Source organism: Halyomorpha halys, unplaced genomic scaffold (genome assembly GCF_000696795.3).
Source record: "Halyomorpha halys isolate HHAL.00 unplaced genomic scaffold, Hhal_1.1 Scaffold914.1, whole genome shotgun sequence".
In the NCBI taxonomy this organism is placed as follows: domain Eukaryota; kingdom Metazoa; phylum Arthropoda; class Insecta; order Hemiptera; family Pentatomidae; genus Halyomorpha; species Halyomorpha halys.
This window is the reverse complement of record NW_027104636.1, coordinates 290,206-311,975: the sequence shown is the minus strand read 5'-3', so window position 1 is coordinate 311,975 and position 21,770 is coordinate 290,206. Positions and strand designations below refer to the sequence as shown.

Below are 21,770 nucleotides of genomic sequence, written 5' to 3'. Positions count from 1 at the left end.
ATATATTTTAAGAGAGTTTTTTATTTTATTTTATTTCATTTTTTTATTTTTTTTTTTACTTATTTATTTTTATTTTTATTTTAGTATGTATGAGATCATTCATCAATATTACCTATTGCCCACAACTGTGTGGCAGATTGTAATATCTATCAATAAATAAATCTATGTTTATCAAAAAAAAAAAATAATAAAAATAAAGAAAATATTAAAAATAGACAAACATTCAATGATGATAAAAATAATAGGGAAAAAGAAATTATGTTAAAAAAAATTATATATATACAAACAGATAGAAGACACAAAAGAAATAAAGTTAAAAGAATGGATTTAACAAATATAATATGATGAAAAAAAGACAATAAACAAAATAAATAGAGGTACATAGGTGAGTAAATATATAATTGAAACATTAATAATAAAGTAATTAATGTAAGTATACTTAAGTTAGAAGTAACATATGAATATAAAGTACAGATAAAATATATAAATATAAAAGAAAAAGAATGGATAGTAAATATAAAATATAAAGTAATAAAAATATTTTTGGGGATGAGAATTTGAACACATAAAAAAATAAAATAAAACCAAATAAAGGACATTATAGAAAAGTGAGCTTCTGGAGTTCAGACCATAGAGAAAAAAAGAATTATGGAGATTTTTTTATAAGGCTAAAGAGGTGTTGGTACGTCAGGGAGATGCAGTCTTTATCAACTTTATGATTCACGGATTTATTTATATATTTTTAAAAATATAATTTTTTTTAATCATTTGTGTTGTAATTAAAGTTAACATTAACTCTTAATGAGGCGAAATATTTCCAATGTTTTGTATTTGTATACAGGCTAATACGTACTAGGTCCGATACATGATGCTAATTCCAGTAGGATTAATACACGCTCATGTTACCTAGTTGTTAGTCTACTTCGAGATTCCTTGGGTACCAAACATATGTTATTTTCTTCTACTTTAACCCATCTACGTGAACTCAATCAACCACTGGCTCTCCGTCATATAGTAGCTGAGATCTTCAACAAATCGATATGCACATATCGATCACAGAATCACCTTATGATTGATCGAGGTAACCCAGGTGGAAGTAGAGTGACCTACTTTCCACAGGGTTTTTATTATTTAAGATTCAATGACTCTTAATAGTCTCTTCATCTTATTTCACACACGTTGTATCATCTCTAAGTTTTTTTACTAATTAATATTAATGTACATATTTGTATATCAATATTAATTAATATAAAAAGTACTGCATTCCTTACAAAGTTCTGCACCTCTGATCCTTACGATAAGTTTTTTTTCTTTCTAAAATATCAATTTATTTCAATGTATTTATAAAGATATTTTCAGTTTTTACCAGGGATAGTTATTTATTTATTTTTCTCTTGCACACAACTTCATTATTTGTTAAGGTTTTTTTTATTTTTTCCTTCAAAAAGAAAAAATTAACCCCCCATTCTTATAAGATCACAAGTAAATATCTTTTTTATCTCATTTTTGTATCTAACTGTGTTGAATAGAGAGGAGAGAAATACTTTATTTATTCATCTATGCTGCCTAAATACATTAGGTTGCCATCTCACACAGCATACTTATCAATCCGTAATCGGACATATTTACATTACACATACATGGTATAATCATAAAAAAAAGATATACAATAATAGGATATAATAAACAATTTTTTTCACCCCTACAGTTTCCTTTTACAATCCATTTCGGTCTATACAACCAATACAAATGTTTCACTCACTCCCATTTTCCCCTCTCATTTCTGCTCAATTATTCAATTCACCCGATCAACAAATTCGCTCTCCGGAATTCACCCTCCTAGATCCTCTTCAGTGACCCGCTAAAAAAATTCAATATTAGACGGTAATGTGAGATCAGACCCTCATTCATAGTCACATCAGTAGATCAGTCTACCAAGAACAAACAACTAGATACATTTTACGAGAATAAGAATAACACATAGATTAAAAGGAAAATATAATTTTAAAAAAACCGGTTACAGGAAACACTTGAATGAATAAATAAGTTAAAAAAAAAAAACACAAAAAAAAAAAATTAACAAACAAATTACATGAAAATATCATGTTTTGGCATGGGTGTCACATATGGGTGAAAATAGGTATTTGCAATATCTGCAAGGTAACAATTAAAATGAAAAGCTTTATTGAAGTGTGAACAATGTAGATATAAAATCTTACTTAAAAATAGATATAAAAGAATTTTTTGAAACAGAGGTAAACGAAGTTTTGTCTGCATTGCAAACTATCTCAATGTCTTAGGAAAATGGAGATTTTATCAAATCTTAGGGAAACTTTTCAGTCGGTAATATTGGACAACGCCTCAGCACTTCTCAACCTTGTAAGATTAATATAAAGTGCACTGGGACTTAGGTTGTCGAATAACAAAATCAGTAAGAAATGATAGTGCTATTAGTACAAGAGCCCAAGAGGAGAAAAAAGGCAATTATCTCACCCCAATTTTTGATAACTTTAATGAAAACTATGTATAATTAATAGTCGAAATTGATGAGTCTGCCATGTATAGATAGGGGGAATAAAAAATGGTGCCTGTTTCAAAGCCATAAAAAAACAATAATTTTTCATTCGGAGCTCTATATCTTAAAAATTACCAACAAGATCTAAAAGAACATTAATTAAAGAAGAGTAAATTTGCTGAAATATTAGCCCTAAAACAACTATTTACGTAAAATATTTTTCGAGATATAGCTTTCTAAAAAGCAAAATTTCTTAAAAAACTACTGAAAGATTAGTAGTTAATTAATTTCTTTTGAGAAATCTTTATCTCAGGAACTATGTGACGTACAGGTGTCTATTAGCACTCAAATTAAAGCTAGTTTAATGAGCTATAAGGTAGTTTATGATGTTTATCTTTGTAGGAGTATTAGTTTATATGAAATTTGCTGAAATAAATTGATTTATAATTTTTCAAACAAATTTTCATTTGCCAAATTTATATTCATATGTGAATATCATAAAAACTACTACCCCTACGAAGATAAGTGTCATAAACTATTTTATAGTAAGTTAGATTTCCTTTATTTTGAGTGTTGGCTGACCTATGTGTGTCTAATGGATCTAGAGATATATGTTTTAAAAAATCCAACATTTCATACGAACAACTAGAAATTAACATTTTGTGAGTTTATTTTGTCAAATATCAGCGCTGGCAGTCCTTTGGTTTCTGAAATGATGTTTCTCATAAATCAAACTTATTGTCCGAACAACTATAAATCAGTTTATTTTAGCAAATATCATGAAAACTGCTATTCCTACGAAGGTAAAGGTCATAAACTTCTTTATAGTCCATTAAACTAGCTTTAATTTGAGAGCTAATAGACATCTGTACGTCACATAGTTCCTGAGATATAGATTTCTCAAAATACATTAACTAACTACTAATCTTTCAGTAGATTTTTAAGAAATTTTGCTTTTTAAAAAGCTATATCTCGAGAACTATTGGACGTAAATAGCTCTTTTAGGGTCAATATTTCAACAAATTCACTCTTCTTTAAATAATGTTCTCTTAGATATTCTCGTGTTGTTAGGTTTTATGATACAGATTTCCGAATGAAAAATTATTGTTTTTTTAAGGTTTTGAAACAGCCGCTATTTTTTATTCCCCCTACCTATACTTGGCAGAATCATCAATTTTGACTAGTAATTATACCTAGTTTTCATTAAAGTAATCATAAACTGGGGTGAGATAACTGCCTTTTTTTCTTCCCGGCTCTTGTACTATATAATAACATCAGAAATACGTAATAAGCTTATACTCACTGATTGACGATCCGATGGACCAAGAAGAACTGAAACCAAACCCAGTTATATATCAGAAGATTCTTCACTCTACCTTGAGCTGAGACAATAGTATCAATGTGAACCCTCGTATTTAACTTTCAGAATATTATAATCTCAATTATGCAAATACGTAAATATGCTTTGTAGATTTTATTAATTCAAATTATGAATGCTGGCCTTATGGTTTAATTGTATTTATAATTTACTGAACAAAGTAGATTGTGTTCAGTCGTAAAAAAGATACTTAATAATTTCACTCGCATTTTACGTTTCAGATAACAAAGAACAATTATGTTGTCGTCTACCTTCCAGTCTGTAGTCAAATTTATATGAAGCCATAATCCATTAAACCGTTTAACCGATTTTGATGAATTTTTTCGGCATTGTACGAATGGGTGTTTACTTGATTCCTTAAGCGTGTTGCGAGATTTTATTCCTTAATTGAGCTTATGGAAGCGTAAAGATATTTTACGGGAAACCAACAATTTTAAGAAAAGTTTGAATTGGCGTAAAATACGACTAGGTCTAGTCTCAGTTTTATCGTTATGTATACTGCTTCTGCTTATCCAGTCGAAAAACACTTTTTGGGCCTACGGCTCTTCCAGTAGGTGCTATTATGGAAAAAGAAATAATTAATATTGAAATTAGGTTAATGAAATTAATCTAGAAAAAAGGATAACTACCATGTTGACAATTATCTATTAAACCAATTAATGGTAATGTTTCCTATGTTCAGTTTTTTAAATTTTTTTTTAACTATCATTATAACAGACTAGTTAACCGACCTGTAAGTAGCATATAAATTTGTACTCAAGAGTATACCCAGAAACAGAACTAGGGTGGCAAGAATTGAATTAAACCAAACTTTTAAGAAAATTATGTATATATGGCTGCTATATATATCTTATATATAAATTAAATATAGCAGTGGTTTATTAGAAAATTGCAATTTCTTTCTAGACATAAGGGAAGGCAGCTGCCCCAAATTGATTTGGGTTTACTCGGATATGATTTTTTTTTTATTAATGTTGAAAAAGATTTATTTTGTGAAAGTAATTTATTATAATTAATTTAGTAAGTAACCAGGACTAGAGAAAAACTGGCAATAATGTACGAATAGCACTTCTTGATTTAAATTGTAAAATTATTTGTTTGGATTATTTTTAATTCTTAAACATAATAGTAAAATAAATTTTATTTGCTTACTCATTAACGTTTTCTAATCATACTTTTACAATAATATATCAAAATATGATAAATAAAAATTACTAACCCCACGAAGATAAACGTTATGTATTAATTTAAGGTACTTTATAGTAAATTAAACTATCATTAATTTGATTGCTGACAGACATCTGTATGTCTGAGGGTTCCTGGGACATAGTTTTTCATTAATCGAAAATTTTGTCCGAACAATTAGCAGAACATTTGGTTAATTTATTTTGGCAAATATGAAAATTAAAACTCCTAAAGATATAGATTTCCCATAATAATTCACTAACTACTGAAAAATCGACTTTACTTCAAACCAAGAACTTATACCTGATATCCTATTTTTATTATTGTTAAAAAAGGCTTAATTTATAACTTGGATGAAATTTCATTTGTAAATAAAGTAGCCAGGACTAGTGAAGAACTGGAAAAATACAGTGCGAAGGTTTTTTATTGTTTTAATAAAAAAATTATTAATTTGGAACATTCTTTATTTTGGCAAAAAAATGTGATTGTTAGTAAAATACACCATTTTTTTTACATTTGCTTAGCTGACTCATTAATGTTTTCCGTAATTATATGTTTATCTTATGGAGGTACGAGGTACTCTTATAACGGTAGAATTTAGATGGCGGCTTTATTTAAAGTTATGTTGTTTCTCACAAACATTTCTCACTCTTTTTTGAAGTAACAAAGTATGTCCCTGTGATTGATAACTATCTTATATATTTAATTTTAGTTTCTATAAAAAAGTATTGTAAACAAAATTTAGCTACAATAGAAAAACGTAATATTATAAAAATATCTTGCCTACATTTTCCTTTCCTAGTATTAGTAAAAAAGTATGGGAGTAACATCGGTCACGGCAAGGCTTTTAATTTTATTCTCAACCAACTAAGTGAGAATCAGACTACAAGATGAATATCTGAATTAATCATTTTTTTTTCAAAAAAGGATATTAAAAAAAATTATACAATAATCGTCATTGAAGAAATATGAGTAATTTACAATGGATATTAGAATAATTTGGAAAACAGAACCTTTTCTTTCTCTCATGCCTTCTAAGAAACTGTTAAACGTTTTGTTTTTACGATTTTTTTGTGAAACTAATGATCATCCATGAACAATTAGAATCATCCACGAACTTTTTTCATTATATCTTTATAGTACAAGAGCCGAAGCGGAAAAGAAAGGCAGTTAGCTCACCGCAATTTTTGAATTCTCTAATGTAAACTACTTACATTTGGGAGCCAAAATTAACGAGTCTGCCAATCCAGTTCAGGGGAGTTTACTTGAGTCGGTACTGACAGAACTGTAGAAACCTGTCTTCCAAGCTTGTGCTGATAAAATACAAAATTCAACTTTCAAAATTTGTATTATATCCGGCAAGATAATTCTAGCCTATTTCATAATTTTTCAAAAAATATTTGTACACGTTATTTAGATAAATATGCAAATGAAATAAGAATTACTTGAAACAGACAAACAGGAAAAAAAAATGCTACATATCTAACATCAAATATTTCCTAAGATAGCCGTCATAAATAACAATTTTCTTCAGAAAAATGAAAAATCGACATTTTATGAATTTATTTTGCTAATATCATGAAAACTACAACTCCTACGAAAAAAATAATAATAACTTTGTTTTTAGGACGTAGAATTAGCTTTACTTTAAGGCCTAATAGACATCTGTACACCTAATAGTTCCTGAGATATAGACGTCATAAGCAAAACATTTTGTCAGAAAAAAAAAGTCGACATTTTGTACAAAAATTGACACAAAAAAGAAAAATATGACATTTTAACAAAAATTGAAAGAAACATGTATAACATAGAACACAACGAACATGCAAGACTAACATTAAACAAACAAATAGCTGCTAAACTCAATAAAGGAATAATTATTTTAAACAAATATAAAAACAATATAGTAAAGGTAACCAACTGACACAGCTCTTATAAAATTAATGTACTACGGCTTACTTGCTGATTTAAACTTAATTGAATCTCTGCAAAATGACATAGCACTATCACTGGAACAATGCAAACTAGGAAATACACACCCAAGTATACCAAAGACTCAAGAATTAGAACAACTTAAAATCCCTTACAAAGAAATCGATATCACAAAATGTAGAACCAAATTGGTTACTTATAGTACAGAGCTCAAGAGGATAAAAAAGGTAGTTATCTCACCCCAATTTTTGATTAATTTAATGAAAGCTATGTATAACTAATAGTCAAAATTGATAAGTCTGCAAAGTATAGGTAGGGGGAATAAAAAATGGCGGCTGTTTCAAAGCGATAAAAAAAAAATTTTCATTCGGAGCTCTATATCTTAAAAACTAGGAACAACACAAAAAAAAATAAGAGAACATCATTTAAAGAATAATTTGATAAAATATGTGCCCTAATAGAGTTATTTACGTTAAATATTTTTCGTTAAATTTGATAAAATATGAGCCCTAATAGAGTTATTTACTTTAAATATTTTTCGAGATATAGCTTTTTAAAAAGCAAAGTTTCTTAAAAATCTACTGAAAGATTAGTAGTTAGTTAATTTATTTTGAGAAATCTTTATCTCAGGAGCTATGTGGCGTACAAATGTCTATTAGCACTCAAATTAAAGCTAGTTTAATGTACTATAAAGAAGTTTATGACCTTTACCTTACCTTTAGGAATAGTAGTTTTCATGGATATTTGCTAAAATAAATTGATTTACAGTTGTTCGGACACATTTTCATTTGCCAAATTTATATTCATATGTGAATATTATAAAAACTACTACCCCTACGAAGATAAGTGTCATAAACTATTTTATAGTAAGTTAGATTTCCTTTATTTTGAGTGTTGGCTGACCTATGTGGGTCTAATGGATCTAGAGATATATGTTTTCAAAAATCCAACATTTCATACGAACAACTAGAAATTAACATTTTGTGAGTTTATTTTGTCAAATATCATAAAAACTGCTACTTCTACAAAGATAAACATAATTAACTATTTTTTAGTAAATTTAACTAGCTTTAATTTGAGCGCTGGCAGACATGAGTACTTCCAATGGTTTATGAAATAAAGTTTATCATAAATCAAATTTATTGTCCGCACAACAATAAATCAATTTATTTTAGCAAATATCATGAACACTACTATTCCTACGAAGGTAAAGGTCATAAACTTCTTTATAGTCCATTAAACTAGCTTTAATTTAAGTGCTAATAGACATCTGCACGTCACATAGTTCCTGAGATATAGATCTCTCAAAATAAATTAACTAACTACTAATCTTTCAATAGATTTTTAAGAAATTTGGCTTTTAAAAAAGCTATATCTCGAGAACTTTTGGACGTAAATAGCTCTTTTAGGGCTAATATTTCAGAAAATTTTCCCTATTTTAAATAATGTTCTCTTAGATTTTCTAGTGTTGTTGGTAGTTTTTAAGATATAGAGGTCCGAATGAAAAATTAATGTTTTTTTAAGGTTTTGAAACAGCCGCCATTATTTATTTCCCTTACCTATACTTGGCAGACTCATCAATTTTGACTATTAATTATACATAGTTTTTATTGAACTAATCCAAAATTGGGGAGAGATAACTGCCTTTTTTTCTTCCCGGCTCTTGTACTATCAGTAATACCTTCTGTTCACTATCAGATAATGGAGTTATTTATTATTTTATAAAAATCCCTTTAAAAACTCTACCCAAAACAACATATTATGTATTATCATATTCCAAGAAAAGGAATAACAAAGCTGTCACGTTAAAAATAAAAGATCAATTGATTATCAGACATAAAATTAGAGATAAATATATTTTAGAATTATGTAAAATTGTAGAATTAGCTAATTGTAAACCTGTAAAAATAATAGCTAACCCTATGATTAAGTAAATATCCATGTTAAACCAATATTTGACGCTTAATATTAATATGATAGAAACAATAACCAATGTTAAATTAATTGAATTGTCTCACAATCTGTGCAGAGGATGTTTCACATGATTGGACATATTTGGAGGTCTTGCATCTCTTATATATTTCCCATAATTGTTTGGGCTGCAATTTAAAAAGTTTTTGATTACAACCTGGGAGCGTTTTATCTCACAAGCCACCTCTTCTTAGGTCGTTATCCTTTCCTACTCAATTTCAGTTCAAGTTGAGTGTGGCATTATTAAAAAAATAAAAAAATCATAATAATTCACACCAAGCCATACAGCATTAAAAACGAACAATATAATCTCTCTTCAACAGAAGGAATTAAACTAAAGTAGTATCAATCCATTAATACACCTGACAATAGAAAAACAAATATCGAGTTTACAGTTATACACAGCATAAACAAGATATCTTTACAAAATCTGATGTTCATAAATTATCAAACAGACCAAAGGGCATTTAAATCTTCTTGCCAATCTAATAACATAAAAAGAAATCTAGAAATATTGTCGTGCTATGCATTTATTTTTAAATTTTATAATTACTTCAGTTTTATACGTTGAGTCTATATTTTTTCACAGTGCTGACTGTACATTACTTACATTTTGAAATAAAATTTATTTTTATATTCAAGATATTTTAATAACAGTGCCTATTTTATAAGTAATATAACACAAAGTTCAGGAAAAAAATTTTTTTTCACCATCTTGATCTATCTCTGGCTTAACATGTGTCTTTTATATTGTACTATTTTAATACTCTAATGTGCATTTGTATCGTCAGAGTCGATACAAAATTAAAATCACAAATCTTCAATTGGCTTGTTTATATTTTATTAAAACAATTCTGTCTGATAAATCAGTATTGTGAAAACAAATTTGATTTTTGAGAGATTATTGTATTTTTCCATCAATCAATATTGAGTTTCCTGAATGTTCCTTCAATTCCAAAGGTATGTTTTCTATCCGTTGGCCGTTTGCTTTCGTCAGAAAAAAGACTTGAGGTAGATTTGAACCAATCTCTGTTCTCTTCTAGCAATTTAAACCAATCACCTGTAAAATATTCAAAAATACTAATCTTTGTGAAAAATATAAAGATAATCAATGCAGTTATTATATAATCTTTATTTACGAAATGCTACAAACATTGATGAGTAACCAAATTTTTTTCGAGTATAATAATTCTTACCAAAGAGTTCTGACGAAGATTTCTCATTACCACCATAATTAGAAGGGAGTAATTCAAAAGGTATCACGTTTTGGAGGGAATCTTTACCGTCCGTTGTGATATTTATCTGAAATCAGGTTACAATAATGTACTTGTAATGGCTGAAATAAAAGTATGCACTCACGCATTCAATTTTCCGAGGAAGGCGAGAAAAAATCGGATGTTAACTGGACGCAAATCAAGAGGGGAATAATACTCTTCAGAGATACTAGAGATGCTTGAACACAACATGTTCTGGAAGATAGACCCAGCTGATAATTGCCGACTGTGGCATGTTCCATTAACAAGAGAAGGTTGATTATTACCTCAACCAATAGCTTATTGGGCATGATTGCATCATGGCCTATGTAAACTAAATGACGATTCATCGTTCCTACTGTGCCCCCGCTGATCAAGCAATCTTTAGTAGGAAAAAGTAGGCGACAGACAGGCCTTTGGAAAGAAATCAGTTCAATGCTTAGGCATTTTGATAATGACTGGGAAGGAGAGCTGGAGTCCTATTGCAGACTATGTAACGCCATTCGGAACATATCAGAGAGCAAAAGAGAAAAAAAGAAATTTCGGGCAACGGGTTAATTTGAAGTTTAGAAAAGAAATAACTGCATAGCCACCCTTCACTCCGTCAAGTTATGCTTAACAACAATTCCGCATATTGATAAAGATACCTAAACTTGGTAGGTAAGGAAAGTGGTAAGCGTGCATAAGATAAGAGTCATGGAGAAACCTCAATAAGGAAAAAGAGAAGAGGAAGACTGAGACATAGGTGGACATGGATAGAAGGGGATGTGGCTGTCTCTCAGAAAATCGAAGGAATGTGGAACAAAATGGTGCCTGCACTGAATCGCTATGATTCTGATCTTTATTATACTGCTTTGATCTGGTGGATTGGATTCGAGCATGGGTTCTAATCCCGAAAAAAAAAATCAAGAACTGTTGTGGAATTTCAGTCACTCATAGTTTCAATAATAATTTTCCCTATAGTGTTAAAACAAATAAGCTCCTTGTCATAAACAGTTCGTCATTACCGACTAATGATCAGCGTACTCTTTGAGGATTTTGTATTTTTTGTTTATTTTAGTATATTTTTATACTTACCCGTTCCAAAAACTTCTCACTCATAAACGGTTTCATAGCATTGTTAAATAAGATATTTATGAAGTAACCTGCATTAAAGGCAGTAGCTCCCTTGAACCTGACAGGCATCGATTCCTGCAAATATAATGAGAATAGATTACTTCAAAATTAAATATGATATTGTATTACAATCAACACTGATGATTTATTCTTAAAATAAATATTTTGGGACCTTAAAAATTGAGCCAATATTATTTAATAAAATTTTTCTCTAATATACTACAGCTCTCAAATCCAGGAGGATAAGGGAGACTCATCCGATATTCCTCGAGAGACATTTTATCCCTGGGTATTATACACCATCACCTTCATAGGAATTAGTTCTGATTATATTAATGTTTTATTTGTTTCTTTTTTTTAACTTATTTATTTATTTTTATCTTCTAATTAATATACTCATTTTCATGTTGTTGTTTTTTTTAATTTATGTATTAGTTCATTTTAAATTTATTTTATTATTATTATTTTTTTTTTTTTAGCAAAGTGTTTTACTGCTTTGATTGTTTTGTTGCTATCTATTGATGATTTTTGTAAATTTGCTCAATTAATAGAAAGGTTGTAGCGGATCACTGGAGAGGAGAGCTATGAAGGATTAAAACAGAGGGAATAATGAATTAGATTAAATTGCTAAATTGTTATTTGGCATTGTGCGAAAAGGAGGATAACTAATATATGCGTACAGGAAGGAAATAGGAAAAGAGGAGAAAAAAAAACAACTAATTTTTTGTTAAGAAAAAATGTATTTAAGTTTATTGTATCTACTGTATTGATGATAATTGTTAGAAAAACTAGAAATGTTAATGTATTGTAGTGTATATGTGTCAAATTATTGATTGATGGATACGCTGTGGAAGCAACCTAAAGTACTTGGGCAGTATGGCCAAATAAAGTACTTCTCATTAAGTACTAGCACAGTTTGTTTAATTAGTACTTTTTACCACAATAAATTTTAATACTTAGATTATTAAAGTTAATTAAGATAACTAAGAATAAACTTTTCTCATGCAATTACAAAGACCAACCAGAAAACAGCGAATAGAGGCTTGGAGGGTGTTGATGCTGAGCATGGTAACGTGGCCAAGTGAGAATGTTTCCATGTCAATTACGACATATAATGCTTCCATATCAGGCCAGAGGTGCATGGCCAACTCAAGACTCATGAAGATAGCTGCTGTCGTTTGGTCGTGGTCGAAAAGCTTTGCCAAGATATCAGTGAACTTGCATGCCATGAACATAACCCTATATCCCTTAGGAGTCGCCTTTGGCAAAAAAAACAACTGCCTGAAACAGAAAATAAAATAGTCAAATACAAATAAAATTAATTAAAATAAAGTGTGTTGTGTATAATAGTGTAACTTGACAAGATAGGATAATTTTGGACTGAAATTATTGACCTGGACAGAATATCTTGTATAAAGTTTTTAAAAATTAATATAGTTCTAAATGTATTTGTATTTAGGATGGTCCTTGAGGATGGCCGAATTGGCCGATACATTGGACTTAAAAAGAAGTACAAATAGTTTTGTGACTTAAGTGGGATAAAATTTATTTGTTAAACTACAATAGCATATTTAAGGCGGAAATATGCATGAGATTTGACAACAACTTTTTCGATAAGATTGACCAACCGGAAGTCCCCCTTATGAAGATCGATTTTTAATACGTTTTCGTTTATTTCGAATACGACTCAAAAGTTTTTGATTAATCTCGGCATATCAATGTACAATTAAATGGTCTTATCCGTAATCTTTAGCAAAAGCTATGAAACGCTAGGTTTAGCAATGTGTTGAGTTAGCGTGGAATGACACACTACATTATTTTGCAGTATTTCTGGTCGATTTCGAAATCATGAAAACTATTTTGACAGATATAGCATACAAATTTGCAAAATTGGCTACTATATGTTTTAGTAAAGTTATAATTATTCTTGTCAATATTAAAATACAATATATTACAATTAATTTTTGTATCCTTATTTTTAAATAGAGTTTTTTATACTTTTATATTTTATTAGAGCGTCAAATTGTCCATTAGTACCCTGTTTGCTTACAGTTCTTGATTGTACGATAGATAAGAATTTTCTGGAGATATTCCCATTTTCAAATAATTACTCACGGTACCAATCGTATCAAAATATGAAATTTTCCATATTCAATAATAAATTTATCTTACAAATTGTGCCTCTACAGTTTATAAATTATTAGGTGTTGCAATTCCTTCCGAGGACTGTATCACAGGGCTGTCTTTGGCCAAGAAGGATCTGGGGCACTTGAAGAAAAGAGAACAGTGAACTTACTTTCTGCATAAGTTTGGTTAATAAACAGAAATAAAATATTTACAAGTTAAAATCAGTGATTCATTTTATATTTGCAGTGTATCAAACATTTAAAAAAAGGTTTTATAAGAGGTAATGATTTCTTATTTGCAAAATTTGTTCTTCAAAGCCTATTTCTTAAAGAACACCTCTTTCCAGGGACATCAATAATAAAATGTTAAATTTATATTAAAAGTATCGTACTTTCTTTTTTTTTTTTTCGGCCAAGACTCCCATTGGAGTCCTATACTGATCGTACCTTTCAGTTCTTTCTTCATTCATTTAATTTATCAATCAGATAATTTAAGTGCCCCAGTCCCTTTGATACTTATTTGAAATAATACAGCACGCTTAAGGTAGAGATATCACCTACCCAGCTCTAGAACACTGCTTGAAGTATGGATCTGTCCCATCCCTGGCGCTGAAAGAAAAAATATTCGGCAACCGGCCTCGCCAGGTGAAGTAGGCCTCCAGCTTCTGTTTAGCTATTTCCAAGCTCTTTGTTCCCACAACGAATGATGACAGAATATCCTTTTCTGAAACGAGTGCCATAACATACATTCCATGAATTCCTATCAGTAACGAAATTCGTTACTCGACTTCCAGTATATGAATACAATTGTTAAAAACTTACGAACAAAGTGAGGAAGATGGGGTTGTTTAAGAACCCATTCCCCAAGCTTTCCAATATCTTCTTCAATGTCTTCCTTACTCCTAGTTCTCTCTCCTAAAACCATGTCCAATCCTGGAAAAAAAAAGTATTTTATTTGTTAACAGTGTTATGCACCAGTCCTAAAATGCTTTGTGCAACACAGTAAAATTTCTTCTCACTTATAAAACGCCATTAGTCCAAAAAATGAATACAGTTGTTATACTATTTAAATTACAAAATAAATCAATACATCATTCTAGAGACAACTCGTACCAACTATGGTTTTGTAGGATACTTATATAATTATTTGTGACTCCAATAATTCATTTGAGATCTCTGGAGGATGATGGTTTAATGTTTAATTTTTATCAATAGAAAAAAGATTTTTTTCAAAGACATTGCTAAATTAACTTGAATACAGTTGACCAAACCTTTAAACTATTTCACCAAAACTGAGGGAACGTATAATTGAATATTGGAAAGTAATAGGCGTTTTTGTTAGGCTTAAAGCTTTAATGCTCTTCAACTGACCAGATCCTAGGCAAACGTATATACAACCAAATAATAAATAGCTCAGTTACGCCATTAAGTTTAGACGGAAAATTCTTAAAAACAATTTAAATAAAGATATCATATTTTATGCTTCTGCGTGACATTTCGCATGCTATATTTTATTTTGTCCGCAATGGACAAAATGGACCACTTCGTCCGTCCCGAAAAAAAATCAATAAATATTAATTACCCAGACGAAAAGGACAAAATAAATAAATGTTTTTTCTTTTCTTTATAAAAGGAAAACAGTATAACCAAATAAACATAGTTGTGTTATTATAGTTGTTTACTGAAAAGCTAATATTAAGCCATAAAACCGCAATTTATAGTAAACATAAACATGAAATTTAATTACGACAAAATGGCCAACCTCGTTCATTGCTAATAACCACTCTAACTCTTTAAAATTAGAACAAACTATTTAAATATAAAAGCAAAGGGTTATCAAAAATGATTAAATTAAAAAGCAAATTAATGTAAATAGATGGAGAAATAGTAGTAATAGTAGATAAACCGCTCTGGCTCTAACTTTTGTCTAACAGCCCCGACGAAGCTCTGCAACGTGGGGCGAAACGTTGGGTCAAGTAAAATAGTTTGATCACTATTTGAGATTTTATTTGACCGCACCCGGATCTTCCATTTATTAAAATGTATTAAAAACGCCAAAACATCTATTGAATACTTGCAAAAAAAAAAAAAATGCTTCGAAAATACTGAGATATTGAGTTTATCTCATTTATTACAGCAGAAATTTGAATGAATTGATCGTGTTGAAGGGAAATAGTTGATTTTGAGCAATTACGGAAAATAGTTGTCTCGGCGACTGCAGTATATCTCAGCAGCAATAAATAACAATCATTTAGAAAAATTTAATTTAATCACAATTTATTAATGAATACCTAATATAAAGTAATGGTCAAAACATTCAGAACATATTGGTCAAATATTTTATCTCTTTAAGCTCCGTCGAAAATACTGTAAATTACAATTTTCTTACGAATCATGGAATAGAACATCCTGCAACGAGTTCTATTTAAAATTTAGATGAATTAAAATAAAATATGTATCTTACCTTGCTTTCTCGATTTGGCTTAAAAATGGAGAGACGTGGGCTATCTCATTGAACAGTGAGATCAGTTTTATAGTGTCACAGTTCAGTTAACTGAGTATGAGATAATGTCGATAGCCTAAAATTCTACATCCGTCACTACCTTATTTGTTACACAGGAGATCAAAATAAATCTTCTTCCTCATTTTCAGTTATTTAGTTTTATACTTTGAATTTAACATTTAAATCAAAAAATTATTTTATTGGTAATACAAAATAGAGTACAGACAACTTGGATATTATTAAAGTTTTTTAAAATTAAATACGAGGGTGGTTTGAAAAGTTCTCGGAATGTAACATAAAGATTTGTCTTACTTCGGTGGAACTGCTTTTATTTTTCAATATAGTCTCCCTTTAGACTAATGCATTTGGTCCAGCAATGTTCCAATGTCTTGATCCCATCTCGAAAATGAGATTCCTCCAGACCTGCAAAATACTTCTCCAATTCGGCTGTTAGTTCTTCCCTTGTAAGAAATCTCCGTCCACCTAGATAAATTTTCAGCTTGGGGAAAAGATGAAAGTCTGATGGTGCCAAAGATGGATGTGGCAACAATTCATACCTCAGTTCATGAAGTTTTACCATGGCAACAGAACTTGTGTGCGGGTGGGCACAAATTAAATTCCATTATACGCGGATGTTTTAAACACAGGAGTAAATTACCGAGTACCTCTGATTAACATGAAGACATCCGAAATTTAATATCTGGAATGTTAAAAGGACCAATCACTAAACATCCATAAAGGATTTTTTTAATCGCAACATGAGTTGTGGCATGACCTAACATAGCATATAGCCTACATCTGATCTACCTAACAAAAAAGGAATTATTCAAATCAGGCTGGTAGTTCCTAAAAAATTAACCCTTTATATTTATATAATTTCACAAAATATAAATAAAAAACAACGGTTTTCTATGAATACTTGTACAGAATATTTTAAAAGTGATGATGGTTCCAAAGTTCAATGCGCTCTAGGTGAGTTCCATTTTGCAGGAAAAGTGGATGTCCCCTAGTGGTGTGCCAGTCAGGAATGAACATATCGAAAAGACCTTATCTTCGGAAAGAACTTTTCCAGTCAAATTCAACTAATTAATATTATTTTCCAAAGTATAATGTTTGTGTCAAATCTCCATTCAGATTAGCACTGTCATTTGGGAATCGCAAGGAAATTAAATAATTATTGTCCTGGAATGAAAAACACACACTATATTCGAAAAGGTTACATAATGTTATCACGTATCGGTAGATCGATGCGAGAACAAATATAATCGATAGATCGATATATAACAGTATGTATATAGTTTTATTACGTATTGAATTACGCAGTAAGTACCTATTTGCACCTGTTCATTTTATTGGTACCAAAGAAAAAAAGAATGGCAGTCGTGGGGCTCACCGACAGCAGTGAAACTTCTAAAAATGAAATAATTAATGTCTTAACAATGATCATACCCTCTTATAGCTTAAGGCGGAAAATATTAGTTTCATAATAATAATAATAATAATAATTAGAAAAAATCATTTTCTAAGTCAATTATAGAAGGATTTTGTTTTTAATGTAATAGGAGATTATGAGATTATACGAGATGACTCAATTAGAGAGGCACTTTCAGGTGTGTTAATCGCTTATAAGCTCTTACTCTCCTATTACAATATAAAATCTTGGTGTAAGAATTGACCAGCTTTGTCTCTTCCTTTAATACTTTCGTTTCATGGCTATTCTGGCCTCTATCTCCTTGTATAGTGAATCCTTTTCGGTGGCTAGTGCTCCAAGGTATTTAAATACACTACAAACTGGGAAGTTATGACTATTGATATTAATTATATGTGGTGGCATCGGTATAGGGTTCTAGGTACTCTTCATGTATTCAGTCTTTTTCGCAATGATCTGGAGACTCCTTCTATTTGCTTCTACTGCTATAAATGGTACAAAACGTTTACCCAATCAACACGGTCATAGCCTTGCTGGAAATCTATGAAGAGATGATGGAGAGTAACATCAAGTTCAAACGTCTTTTCTAGCAGCTGTCTCAGAGCGAACATGCAGTCAGTTGTCAACCTTCCTTGCCTGAATCCGTTTTGGTAGTAACGGATCTTCACCAGGTACGTCTTCAACCTCCGACAAATCAAAGACAATAGCACTTTGTAGGCTACATTTAGTTGGGCTATACCTCTGTTCTCACATTCTAGCCTGTTTCCTTTTTTATGAATGGAGCATAAAAGAGCTGTAGTCCAATTTATCGGCATCCTTTCATTCAACCGCACATCGATAATCATTTCGTATAGTTCGTCGTGAACTGTCCTTCTACCATACTTCTGCAGTTCTACCGGTATAGAGTCGATCCCAGGAGCTTTATAATTCTTAATGATGTGGAGTACTACTAAACCTCTTCCTTCTCTGGAGGTATTTCGTTTCCCTCTTCATTTTCCAGGGTACGATCCAAGTAGAGATTCTGGTGCATGATGCCCTCATTAGGTTCTTCTTCCTTACCCAGTAGTCCCAAGAAGTGTCCACCTATTAATGACATCCTCCTCTGTCAGCCAGAATATCGTGTTTCTAGTCCCTCATGCAAATGTCGTGGATTATATCCTTGTCTGGTATGTTGTACTCTCCCAAAGAAACCTAGTGCATCCTTAATTACATGTTGTTGTCTTAAAAGCTCGTAATTCTCTCTTTCGTGTTCTCTTCTTATACGTCATCAGAGACCACTAGCTGCTTTCAGCTTGTTGTTATAAATACGGTAAGCCTGCCTCATCTTCTTCTTCAGATAGTCGATCCTGCCTTTATTTCTTTCCAGCATTAATCTGATGCAATCCTCATCGAACAGGAAAAGCAGAGTCTTCCTGGTTTCACCTGATGACCAAAAACCTCCTCAGCCGATAATCTTATTGTTTCCAGGTTTTCCCATCTGTTCCTACACGACATTCAGAGAGTTTCTTGTCAATGCTTTCAACGAATGCCTGTCTAACTTCTTCATTCTTGAGTTTATAGACGTTGTATGGGATAATCTTTTCTCCGGTTTCCCTACTGGGGTGTGCAATTTTCTGTATGTAGTTGATGATGCTCAGGTAATAGCCTGAATTGCAATCGGCTTCTCAATTCACTGAGACATCTCGAATCTGTGTGGGATGTCTAGAGTCCACTAGCACGGGGTCGATCTGATTTCTTGTTTGTCCATCCGAGACCCATGTTTCCTATGAATGTTATTGTGTGGTGTTTATCGATAGCCGTCTTCCAATCGCAAAATCGAGTCTTCGACCATTCTCGTTGGATTCTTGGTGCCTGCTGAGTCTACCAACTATTGGTTTGGATTCTTCCTTAAATCCCACGGATTCAGATGACCAGTTTGGCGCCGCACATTGGCAGGATATCATAAATTCTTTCCAGCGCCCCCGAGGTGGGGTCGAGTGTATAGTCGATCCATAGTGGCTACCTAACGTGTTTACTGTAAGTGACCTTGGTCCGTAGTATTAGACTGAGTGAAGTTTACTGTTATTAGTGTACTGCACGTGTGTGACATACAAAAATGGATAAATAAAAATAATAACACTAATAAAAACTGTATATGAAGTGAAACTCAAATCGTATACCTCCTCAAATAATGTCAATTTACTGAATCCACTACTTTTAAAATCAATGTTATTTAAGAAAACGGATTTAATCAATGAGTAAGTGAACGTAATAGACGTGTTCAAAAGACTTTGTGCATGATGAGACCGTTTGGGATTCGAATTCGGCAAGTGACCTTACTTTACATACCCCCAGTCTCTCCACATCCTTTCACAGTGGTTAGAAGAAGTACCTAAGCAAGAGGAATATCCAGATCCATCCTGAATTCTGCGGCCCCAGTACAAAGTGCTATTAGCATCTGACATTTTTATTAAAAAATAATAATTAGAACTCTTTATCCTTCAAGTGAGTTCAGAGTCTTACGGAGTAGCCTATATACTCCCCTATAAAATTTATACAAGGATGCCTTTCTACAGTAAAAATCGGCTCATAATTTCAATAACCTTGAAATCAGTAATCATAGGTATTAATCAGAATTGAATTTTATAATTTTAAGAGTTTTATCACTAGTTAATCTTCTATTAGTGTCGCACAGACTGAAGTGGCTTTAGATTATAATCGATGACATGATATTCTTCAGAAAATGGTACCGTCGTTAAAGAATTATCCTATTACTCCGTCTATATCAATTTTTATTTAAAAAATAAATAACTGTAAAACTTTCAAAATATAAGGCATATATTTATATATTAAAATATACTTTAGCTGTTTCAGATTCTGGTGAAACAAGATATATATCTGACATGGATTTTGAAAAATGCAACAAGAGCACCCCAAACAAAAATGACTAAACCACTGCTGTTTTATGTTGCTATTTTCACAAAGACAAACATACAAGTAGAATATGTATTTAAAAATGTTAGATTATTTTTTTATGTTACTTTATTGTCCAAAATCGAACTTAATCGTATGGATTGCACATTTCGTTAACGTATCAGAACGACGAGGTAGTTTTTCAAAATCTTCTATGATTGTGAAAACGAATGGAGAAGAAACACCAAGAGTAAAGTGACTGAAATTTGTTCTATTCGATAATATATCAATGAACATTTTCATTGATAATATATGGATGCTAATTTTTTTTTTTTTTAACTTTTGTTAGTAACTTAATTTATTCTTTATTTGATATTCCCACTGAAAGAGGCAGTTAACAATTTCTCACTATGATAATTGTGAATGACCGTAACTATTTATTATTTTATTAACTCTTTCATTTACATTGAGCTAAACGTCACATTCTCATTTCTAAAATTTCGATTAACATCAATCCACCATGTTTCAGCCCTCGAATTTTCAGGGAAGAACAAGACCAAGACGAACCAGGGAATTTTCTGAACTATATAGGAAGGAGGAATAAAAAATGGTGGTTGTTTCAAAATTTTTTTTTTATTTATTTATTTAATGTGATTTACAACTGTACAAGTAATCAATACAATAATTAAATATGTTGTATGTTCCATTTACACTTGAAAATCTTGGGAAGGAACTGCCCATTGGTGGTACTTCAAGCATTAATTTAAATTAGAAGATTCCGTGGCCATCTTCTTTTTAGACGCCTCGGAGGGTTATTAGGGATTGTTAAGGATGAAAGATTAAGAATTAATGGGTCAGGAGTTTGAAATGAAAAGATGCATATCTGTTTTGGGCCAAATCTGCAACGAATGGGATGTTAAGGTCTTTGTAGATGAGTTTATTTGTAACGTAATAAGGAACATCAAAGATTTTACGTAGGATTTTGGATTGTAAGGATTGGATGCAGGAGGAATTTTATGGCTTGGTAGAGTCCCAGAGCTCAATTCCATACGTCCAAATTGGCCTCATTATCGTAGTGTATACTAATATTTTGTAGTGAATGGGAAGTTTAGAGCGTTTGTCAAGAAAGTGTTGTAGCAATCGGAATCTACGAGCAGTTTCTTGTCGTTTCAGTCTTGTGTGTGGATTCCAAGTAAGCCTCCTGTCAAGATGGAGTCCTAAGTATCGAATCTGTTCAACAGGCGTTAGTGGAATGTTTAGAAAGGATACTGTAGGACAGGAGGGTAGAGGTTTACGACGGAGAGTAAAGGTGATTTATTTTGATTCTCCAGTGTTGACACCATTCTTCAATAGATGTTATGTGTGTCTGTAGTGTTTGTGATGCATTAGATGAGTTGTTGTTAAAAGACAGTATACATGTGTCATCAGCGTATGTTGTTAGGACTGTGTTAGGGTGGGTTGGGATGTCAG

General features: G+C 31.2%; 2 protein-coding genes across 6 annotated transcripts in view; both read right to left on the bottom strand.

Moving 5' to 3' along the window:
• Window positions 1-3,896, bottom strand: part of LOC106687117 (alpha-tocopherol transfer protein) — a 13,869-nt gene extending 9,973 nt beyond the window's left edge. Inside the window, exon 1 of one of the 2 annotated variants that reach the window (XM_067053552.1) lies at window positions 3,819-3,896. The gene's annotated coding sequence lies outside the window, so the exon portion shown is untranslated. The remainder of the gene's footprint in view (window positions 1-3,818) is intronic. The other variant, XM_014430821.2, reaches the window with a different exon arrangement.
• A 5,904-nt stretch (window positions 3,897-9,800) lies between these two features.
• Window positions 9,801-21,770, bottom strand: part of LOC106687099 (alpha-tocopherol transfer protein) — a 24,992-nt gene continuing 13,022 nt past the window's right edge. For 2 of the 4 annotated variants that reach the window (XM_067052909.1, XM_014430788.2), the window contains exons 2-7: window positions 14,299-14,409; window positions 14,038-14,200; window positions 12,373-12,631; window positions 11,312-11,425; window positions 10,178-10,283; window positions 9,801-10,041 (exon numbers count right to left, since the gene is read on the bottom strand). In XM_067052909.1, the coding sequence (XP_066909010.1) occupies window positions 9,899-10,041; window positions 10,178-10,283; window positions 11,312-11,425; window positions 12,373-12,631; window positions 14,038-14,200; window positions 14,299-14,401 (888 nt within the window). In that variant the 5' untranslated portion in view covers window positions 14,402-14,409 and the 3' untranslated portion in view covers window positions 9,801-9,898. Of the gene's footprint in view, window positions 10,042-10,177; window positions 10,284-11,311; window positions 11,426-12,372; window positions 12,632-14,037; window positions 14,201-14,298; window positions 14,410-16,291; window positions 16,588-21,770 lie in introns of those variants that run through there. The other 2 variants (XM_014430789.3, XM_014430790.2) reach the window with 2 other exon arrangements.